The following is a 10,160-nucleotide window of genomic DNA, read 5'->3' as shown; positions in this document are numbered from 1 at the left end:
GTCATTCTAAATTAAAATGAGATTTTGTTCCTCCTGAAGGCAAAGAAAATATTGAAAAGCATGATATTTTGTGACTTGTATAAGTTGCAGGTACATATATATTTTTAAACATTTTGGGTTTTTTTAAGCCTATCTTGTGATGGTGAAAAGTGAGCAAAATTATTTACACATTAATTAGCAATACTGCTGACATGAAATATTATTTTCTTGTCTGGCACTCCAGATATTCTGTAGCATTTTGGCAAGGCAGGAGCTGCAACTCTGATGTGGTGGTATTTTACATTCCATGCCCATGAAACAGCCCTACACCATGTAGGAGGACAACAGCCCTGCAGACCCACGTTTCAGGCCACCTTCTCTCAGGGAAGGAGTGTCATGGGAGAGGGGGAAGGCTAAACATCAGCAGGGAGGCCAGAGCAATCCTTATATCCTATCATGTGTGCCCGAGTTGTGCCCAACACAAGGACCCTCCTGCCCAGCTGACCTGTTCATGTTTCACGATCCCTTTAGGTAGGCACTTACACAGCCCTGCACTAGCAAGAAAACCATGGAGATAATAATTAAAAATAAATTCTTTCCAGGGCTCATTGATATATTGTTCTGCATTTAAAAAAACAAGTTACTCAAATAATGAGCAAAAAAGTCTAAGTGGCTTTCACCTCTATTATCTTTTCTGGAATGGAAGCTTTCAAACATTTAGTTTAATGAAAGACTGTTTGCAAAAATAAAAGATGGTTTTATAAAAATGTCAACAAAATAAGTCATGCAAAAACAACAGGATGCTTTGTGCTTTTCTTTTAATGGGACATTTTTCATTAAGACAAACTTATTTTTCAAGATCATTTCAGGCAGCTCTCCAAATTCCAGGAGGTTTTGTTTCATTCAAATTGTTTCAAGTAGTCAATGATCCTGGAAATTATGATTTTTTTTTTAAATAGGAAAGGGACTTTTACATACAGTGAAAATATGGAAGAGGAAGCTGGACATGAGTTAAAAGACAATGATATAAGTGTCAAGCCAAATCAGAAGGAGGGTACAAAAACACCAGGGAATTATTAAGACACCTGGTATGATAGAAAGGTTTCCATTAGATACTGGACAATGAGGTGAAATTTATGTGCAGATGGAAGTAATTTACACACATTTGTTACACAGAAGATCATTATTTATCGCTAATAAATGAGCACATTTGATGTATCTAGTCAGTATTCAAATACTTAATATGTTTTAAGAGCACCTAGGGTATATTCTCTGTAGCACAACTCACTGCAATCAGGAATGCTGTCAAATTACATGGAGCTGCATTGAAAGGCTGGATCATAAAACAAAGGTAGTAGTAAAGCAGATGGAACAATTAAAAAAAAAAATTGACAAAAATTTCCTCCACTTTCTCCTCTACCTCTTTCCACTTGTCCACAGAAATAAGTACTGGGATTTTTCTGTTCAGCATCATTAATTTTATCATACAAGATGAGAAGATAAAAAGCTCCAAATGACATTATGGTCACAATGTACAGATTTTACAATATCAAAGATTAGCACCATCTTTTTCCATTGTGGATTTCATAAAGTTATAGAATTGCTTGGGTTGGAATGGACCTTAAAGGTCATCTAGTTCCAATCCCCCTGCCATGGACAGGGACACCTTTCACTACACCAGGTTGCTCAAAGCCTCATCCAACCTGTCATTGACCACAGCTCTCTGGTGCATTCATCTGGCTAATTCCTTATTCACCAACCAGTCCACCCCTTTGAATTCACACCTCCCCAACTAAGAGATAAGGATGTCATGTGGGACTGTGTTGGAAGCATTACAGAATTCTAGGCAGATGGCATTGGTTGGTCTTCCCTTGACCACTGCAGTCACTCCATCACAGCAGTCACCAGACAGGTCAGGCATGATTTGCCCTTAGTGATTTCTCAGATCACCTCTCTGTCGGGCATCGCTTCCATGAGGACTTGCTCCGTGCTCTTTTCAGGCACAGAGAAAAGGCTCACCAGTCTGCAGTTCCCTGGGACTTCCTTTCTCCCCTTTTTAAAAATAGGACTGATGTTTCCTTTTTTCCAGTCTCCAAGAGTGGCCTGACTGCCATGACTTTTCAAATATGACAGAGTGCCTTGGCAATGCCATCAGCCAGTTCCCTCAGGACCCTGGGATACATTTCAATACAGGAAAATTTGCCCCCGTATTGTTTCTAATTAATTCTCTCCCTATTCCTTTTCTTTTTATGAATAGTTTAGGATGCCTTTAGAGGACGATGTTCCAAAACATCTTTCATCTGTGCTTGCTTGTGGAGGATGTTGTTCGACACGGTTAACCTCTGTAAATCCCTTCCAACCTGAGTTATTTTGTGTTCCACAGGCACAGCTTCCTGAGCAACTGGTATATCTTTGGGGAAAAAAAATAGGTTGGGCAGCTCTTAAAAGATTTAAACGTTGAGTTTCTTGAAAGATCTAGGAATGAAAAGAAAATCTGACTATTCCTTTAGTATAGCCTAAGCTACAAAGTTCTGAGAATTTCTATGAAAAACCACACCTGACATTTACAACCACATTAAAGCCCACTCAGAATCAGCACTGCACTGCTTCTGTCTGTTCACAGGATAAGGTGCTTTGTGTTTTTTCCTGGGAAAAGTACTTAACTGGAAGGCATTTTGTGACTGCACTGTGTGACCCTTCCTGCTGAAGGCCACTCAATTGCACTTCAGTATTTCTCCTAAGAAAAAATATTGGGTTTAAGATTTTCTGCCTCTTGTTGCTTCCTCTCTCAACTGTCACCGTGAAAGTAAAAGAAAAACTGGATACCCATTCCTCTGGAAGAGCTGAATTCCCCTCACAACCTCCTAAGACCACAAGTGCTACGTGATTATACCACAACTTTTTAGTATTAGTGGATTTACCATGAGGCAGAAGTCTATAGAAACCTTATTTGAAAGGAGTTTCTGGATGGGATAACCAGTAGGAAGTACACAAGGTAAATTCCAGGAGGGATTTCTGTGGCCTTGGGAAAGTTTTGTTGACCTATGAAAATATGGGGCATTTTTAGAATATATGTGGGACATTTTTAGAATATATGTTCCAATGGCATCGGACAGATAAAACTTACAACAGTAGCCTCTTTAGGAGAACTGCTTTGGGGGCTGAGTGCATGTATGCATGAATACATACATACACTATTACTGATTACTAGCTTCCATAATTATATATACTATCTGTAAAATTTAGCCCTTGCTATACATAATTATATATGTATACTTAGGAAATCATTGCTATTTGAAACTTTAATGCTTTGAATTATGTAATCCTTCCAACACAGTCCCACATGACATCCTTACACCAGAGCTTGTGAAGAATGAAGGCGCACATGAGACAGAGAGGTGATCACTAAGGGCAAATCATGCCTGACCAGTCTGGTGACTGCTGTGATGGAGTGACTGCAATGGTCAAGGGAAGACCAACCCCAATGCCATCTGCCTAGAATTCTGTAATGCTTCCAACACAGTCCCACATGACATCTTTACACTGGAGCTTGTGAAGAATGAAGGGATAGGACAGGACAGGATAGGATACCATGCCCTAACCCACACTTTCTGCTCTATTTCAAGAAAATTTGCATCACTGGTCCCAAACTGTGTCACAAATTCCCTTTAGCTGAGTAGACACATAGCCTTAGAGGCGGAAATTGGATTGTGACAGCTTCCTATATAATCTGACATGCACAGTTAATTCAGAAAGATATGTTATTTTTTCACCATTTACCTTACAGAGACATGGGATAAGTTCAGTTATAAATGACTTTAACAGTCCTGGGATGTATAAAGTGGATGGTTGTTATTTCAACCACTCAGCTGGAAAGGAAAAAAAAAAATAATACATAATATCTTCATTTTAGAATTTTTAGGAATTCAAGGGGAGATGGAAAGAAACTTCTTTTTCTAAAATACTTTGAAAAGGCATCTTGGATCACAGATTCAAACAAAAGAAACCCAGAACAGTGAGAGCCGTTCAAGAGACTGGGTTTTCCTTTGACACTATCATCTCATAACTTCAACACTATCAATGCTAATCTTCTGTAGTCTCAAATAAGGAGGCTGAAAGAAAACCATAATGGAAGCTTTCTTAAAGCCCAGCAGAAAGTACAGGGAACACAGACTTTTCTGTTTGGCTGCACACCTGTTTGAGTAAAAATGCATGAATGAAGGCCCACTTCTTCCATCTCCTATAATGTTGAGTACTACTAACCAGTTTCATGAGGAGTTTTACAGTAAATAAATGGATAAATAAGACTTTATTCCTGGAATCAACCCTGGAAAACATTTTAAAAAATACTGGCAAGAAACTTTTTGTAATTTTATGAAGATATTGAAGTATTAACACTAATTATATATATACATATGTGTGTGCTTTATTTTTACAGTATTAAAAAATTTCTTTGCCTTGATTAGGGATAAGACGTCATCCAAAATGCTCCTACATAGTCCTACCACCACATATACTGGATGCCGCATTATGGATCAGGAATAAACCATCAGGAGCACTCCAACATTTGGAATCACCACTGGAGTAGATTCCCTACCACAGAATACTCTGGGATAGGTTTGCCTCAGTCTTTTTGGTTAAGGCAGTTATGCTCACCTAAAATAAATAGTGGATGAAGAAGCAAGGTGTTCCCTAAAAACTGTGATATTCAGTAATCTTTTCTCACTTAGGGAGTATTTATTGTACAGAGTTAAATGGTTCAAACTCTTATAACATGGTTCTCCATAACACAGAACTTCAAAGATCACCCTCACAAGTGTAACAAAGGGGGCACTGAAATTTGTGTCTTTGAAGTCTAGGATTTCTAGGATCTACCTTCTTTCTTGATATGAATTGCCTCATTTCCATGAGGTACTTCCATTCACTCTTGTCAATCCAGTCCTTTGCTTCCAGACTTCCTGTGTTTATAGACACAAGCAAAACCTGAGCATTTCAAATCAAATAAAAACTTTTGTTCAACCCCAAATCACTGGTTTTCACTCATACATACAAATCAAAATTTTTGTGTTGGTCCATGGGGTCAAAAGGAAATAGAGACACTTTCTGTATTACTGGGTTCATAGGCATGCAAACTTTGGGCTTGAAGTACAGCATTGAGCCAACACATATTACCATAAGTCAACTATTTTAAACAGCATAAAGAGCCCAGGACTCCGCCTTGCTGAAGAAGCAGTAAGTGAACAATTACTCAGGATCAATGCTGAAATCTTCAAACCAGATTCACTCTGCCTTTTGCCTCTGATAGGCAAGGAAATACAGGTGCACACAATGTTCCCTACCCCTTCAACGCAAAATCCAAGTACTAGAATTGCCTTCTGCAAATGCAATGATGCTCTGCACAGGGTTTGGCCATATTAAGACTTTTTGTTGTTTAAAGACCAGCAACAGAAGGTTTCAGGGACCGGTTGTACACTTTGATCCTTTTGATGCAAAAATTTTTATGTAACAATAGAGCTTGGGAGAACTCTTGCACTGCATTCTCCGTTTATTAGCTTAGTCCTGAACAACGTATTTGTGCAATGACTCAGAGGAAGGCACTGCCTCTTGAATGTAAAGACCACACCAGGCAACAAGCTAGACCAATGGTCACCTCAATTGACATCTGGAGCCATTGACCAACTCTTTTTGGCCCTGTGGCATTTTGAAGTTCAGTAACCTTTGAGTGACTGGTTGAAAATTCAGATCTAGTAAAGAAAATAGCTCATATTATATAGTATAAAGGGAGCTCATAAGGTAGGGAACCAGCAACAGAGGCTACCACAAAATTCCTGTTTAATATGAGACTATCCATGCTGACTAAAGTAGAATGGGCATTGTACACTGGATTTATTCTGGGCCTGAATTTTGTCAGTCTCAGAATTAGCCCCATGTGACAGGATGTAGAAACCACTGAGTTAAATCAAGCATCTCACACTGCTCAGAGTGGCTGCAGGAACAGCCACATGGAGTCAGACCAGAGGTTTGTCTAATCCATTATGCTAACTCCAACTCCACACATATATGTAGAATACAAAAATAGTATCATCCCTTTTCATAAAAAAAACCTACTGCTATCATGCTTAAAATTATCTAATTCAATATTATGGCAATACTGCACACCCTTTCCCAACCTTCCTCAGATCTGGTCTACAGCTAGAAGTTTGAACAGAAGCCAAACCTAAAACTGAAGACTGCTTGCTTAGTTTCCTCCGATGACCACAGAGAGGTAGGTGCAAATAGCACCTTTGAGAAGGAAAAAGATGGGGGGAAACTGGACCACAGACAATCCTGTCCTGGATTGCCACAAACTGCCATGAATACGACCGTGAAATAAGCTGGTCTAGCTTCCCTGTGACCTGCTGGCTTTCACACCCCATCCTGTACTCAGAACCTTTGCTGAGCCATTTCAGCTCATTACATCACCAGAAAACCCAACTAAAGATTTCCCATTCTCAACTGACTTCACAGACTGAAATAGCTCAGTTAATAATCCATAAATGCAGCTGTCAGAGGAGTTCAGACCTCAGTGAAACTTCAACCCAACATGCTAACGGGGTATCAGCAAAACACACTATACCCTCAATAAAGTTCCCACTTCTAAACCAAGATGTCCAAGCACAACCAAGAGAAAAATCAGCAAATCTTACTCATAGAGGCCCCAGAACAAGAGTCACTCAACAGTCATAAGTTACTTCACTATATCTTGTTCTTATACAGAACATTTCAGGATATGCCTCCAAACAAGGCAGCACAAATTCAATACAGTGTCTACCATATGATACTTCTAGAAGCCTTAACTCTCACCTTTGAAATCTGACCTAGCCTGTCCTGCGCCTGTTTAGGAGTTAAGAATCTGCACAAGTCAATCCTTAATTTTATCATCTTTCTACAGAGTTGAAAATAATACTAAAAAACCCCTCAACCTGACAATAGGAGCACTCAAATCACCTATACACTTAAGGAACTATTAACGATACTCTTGTGCTTCTGCAGTAGAATTTCAAAATTGAAATACCTGAGCCTTAGCACCTGGTAACTCTGCAGCTTGCCTTACTGGGTTTTAAATGAACTCAATTTTGCTTTTAGAGTTAAGCAGGTATTATATCCAGAGAAACAGCACAACAACATGCACCCTTGAACTTTCATTTAATTCACTTCTGAAACGCAACGTGGCACTACTGCAGCCATCAGCAGACAGTCTAACGTTATGTAAACAATTTCAAAAGCCAAATGGATGTAGAATAGATTAAGCATTAGTTTGGAAGAATAGGGAGTTTGAAGTTTCACTAAGTAAGAAAAAAACCAACAAAATATACAGGTTTTTAAAAGAAGCTGGCTGCTTTATGTTAATACTAGCAAGTTCTTACAAGCAGCCCCTACATCATCAAGATGTCTTACTGCCTTTGTTGAAGGTAGGCAACAAGGAGTCAAGAAACATCAGAAATTTTAAATCACCAAATGATTCTATAAGCAAGTTGTAACGTTGTTCATTCCACCATGAAAACTGGTTAGTCTCATCTGCCAGGATAGTTGGAACATAAGCTGTGTATTACCCAGCATTTCTTAACCCTCTTGCAAGCATAAAAAAAATTATGCCAAAAGAGAATAATCAATCACTTTCTCTCTCACACACACCTTTGCTCCTCACACACCAACTGTAAAGCATAAGAGCTAAAAAAGCCTTTAATAAATCAGTTTAAAGAGAGACTGCCTATCATATATAATGACTACATGTTATTTTTCAGTCAAAATAATGCTACATAATGAATTTTTCATCAGTCTACTGTGGAACCCATGAAAGGTTTATAGAAATAATTATGTGCAAGTAATTATATTAAACACAATTATCCATCATTAACCATCTCACAACCACAGGACAACAAGTGTTAGTTTGTTATCAAGTGACCAGATATCAAGTCTTACTCTTTCTGCAGAGAGAGGCACTTCAGTGACATATTTGTGTCATGCAAGCTACGCACTTATGGCTGTCAGTACCAATGCTGGATCATAGTTCACCCCCAGACACCTATATAATGCTTTGATGTGCAGTTACATTCTTCTCAAAGCCAGAGCTCACTGACACAGAGCACCTCAGCGGTGGTGTACTTCACCAGGAACCCATCCCTGTGCAGTTTCATTGAACTGAAACACCATTTGTTCTTTGACTTTTATTAAGTTCACTTAGGTTGACCAAATGAGCTTCCCTAAAGCAAACAGGGTTATAAAATATCAGGATGATTCTATCTTTAGGTGCTCCATAGAAACAAATACTTAGTTCAACTAGAAAACTTTAAAAATGACTTTAGATACAAAAGTTTAACAATTATACTGCGCGATACATCTTTATATATCACTAAACTCATGAAATTAAAATTTAAAAAGTTTTTGCACCATCAAGAACAGCCACAAGTCCTGAACCTCCATTCTTTACGCATCCTTTATCAGAGTAAACTGAAACTTGGGAATGCTTGGGATTCAAAATACCCTGAGCACATACTAGTGCAACACCACAAAGCATACATAATCCATCGGAAAGGGGGAAAGGAAAAAAAAATAGCAAGAATCAGATGGTGCTTTATTATACAAGCATGAAAGTAAGTTCCTTTGGAAAATAACTTCTTGGGTGGACTTCTGGACCAGTGAGGTAGCCCAATGGGAGAGAAAAAAAAAGTGGAAGTGGAACTTGGTCCCCACGCGTGATACCTGTCAGGCGGTCCCACCCCGGGACGAGGCCGGAGCCCGGCAGGCCGCCCCCCGTGCGGCGGGGGGCCCGGCGCCGCCCGAGCGGCCCATAAAGTGCAGCAGCAGAACACGATCCAGACAAAAGCAATGTAAACAGGTGACTGATACCGGTCTCTTTGTCCGCACCGCGGCCAAGGTGAAGCGCGGGGAGCAGAGCCCCCGCAGGCTCAGGACGGTGCCACGGGGAGGCGGCGCACCCGCACCACGGGGGACAGGTCCACGCCGAGGATCCGCTGCGCCCGCCGCCGCGCCGCCGCCAGGCTCCGCCGGCTCCACATGCTGCCCCGCACACGGATGGTGGGGAACGTGGTGAGGCGAGGGGTGGCCGCCTTCCAGATCTCCTCCAGCGACTTGCCGCCGAACGGCTCCCAGGCGGCCGCCGCCGGGCTGCCCTGCTCGCTGTCCGCCTGCTGGCCCGGCGGCTCAGGCGCCTCCGCCGCCGCCTCCTCCTCCTGAGCGCGGGGGTCACCGGCCGCGGGCCACTGCCTGCCCCGCTCCCTCCTGCGGCGCCGCCGCCGCCGCCGCCGCTTGGCGCTGCCGCCCGCCGCCCCGGCCCGGCGCTTGGCGTCGGCGGCCGGGAGGCGCCGCTTGCCGGCGCGGCGGCGGGGCCGCTCCGAGGGCGGCGGCGGGTCGGGGACGACGGCGCGGCAGGAGGAGTATCCGTAGACGTCCTTACTGCGGAGGATGACCGGGGAGAACTCGTGCTTGAGGCTGCAGAGGAAGTTCCACAGCTCCGAGTCGGAGCTCATGAACTCCGTGGACTTGGGCATGAAGAGCCTGAGGGCGTCGCCCAGCGCCTTGGTGCCGGCGAAGGAGACCTGCGAGCGCGAGTACACAACTTTCTCCGCCTCCCCCTCCAGCCCCCAGGCGGCGGCCGCCGGTTCGCCGCCGGCTGCCCCTGCCCCTGCTGCCGTCGCCGCCCGGGCTCCCGCGGCCGCCGCCGCGGCGCTCCCCGGCTCTGTGTTCATCTTCCCGGCTCCTCTCTCCAGCGCCGCCTGCTTCCTACTGCGGGTCATGGAGGCAGCGGGACAGGGTGGCGGGACAGACGCCGAGAAGGCAGAGCGGAGGCAGCGCCGAAGGCAGGCTCCGGCCGCCACCGGGCGCCCGCCGGGTGTGAACAGCGATCGATGTCCTGCGCCCAGCACAAAATGGCGCTTTAAAGTCCCGGGCGGGGCCTGCGCGCGCCCGCCCCCCCTGCGCCGCCCGTTGGCCCGTTCGAAACGCGTCGGGCGAGCCCGCCCCCGCCCCGCGGGGGCCGTGGCCGTGAGGGCGGGGGGCCGGAACCCCCTGCCCCCGGAGCCCCCCATGCCCCCGGAGCCCCCCATGCCCCGGAGCGGTGTCCGGCGGGGTCCAGCAGCCCGACCCCAGGTGCGACACCGAGCCGCGGTCCCCGCGTCTGC

The 10,160-nt window shown here is 44.0% G+C and overlaps 1 protein-coding gene across 1 annotated transcript; it reads right to left on the bottom strand.

The window, feature by feature from the left end:
* Window positions 1-780: 780 nt before the first annotated feature.
* CCDC71L (coiled-coil domain containing 71 like) lies at window positions 781-9,928 on the bottom strand. The gene has a single exon (XM_059847359.1). The coding sequence runs from the start codon at window positions 9,774-9,776 to the stop codon at window positions 8,928-8,930; it is 849 nt and encodes a 282-aa protein (XP_059703342.1). The 5' UTR covers window positions 9,777-9,928; the 3' UTR covers window positions 781-8,927.
* Between the last annotated feature and the right edge of the window lie 232 nt (window positions 9,929-10,160).

Source organism: Haemorhous mexicanus, chromosome 5 (assembly GCF_027477595.1).
Source record: "Haemorhous mexicanus isolate bHaeMex1 chromosome 5, bHaeMex1.pri, whole genome shotgun sequence".
NCBI lineage: Eukaryota > Metazoa > Chordata > Aves > Passeriformes > Fringillidae > Haemorhous > Haemorhous mexicanus.
The sequence above is the reverse complement of the archived record's forward strand: the minus strand, read 5'-3'. Positions and strand labels throughout refer to the sequence as shown.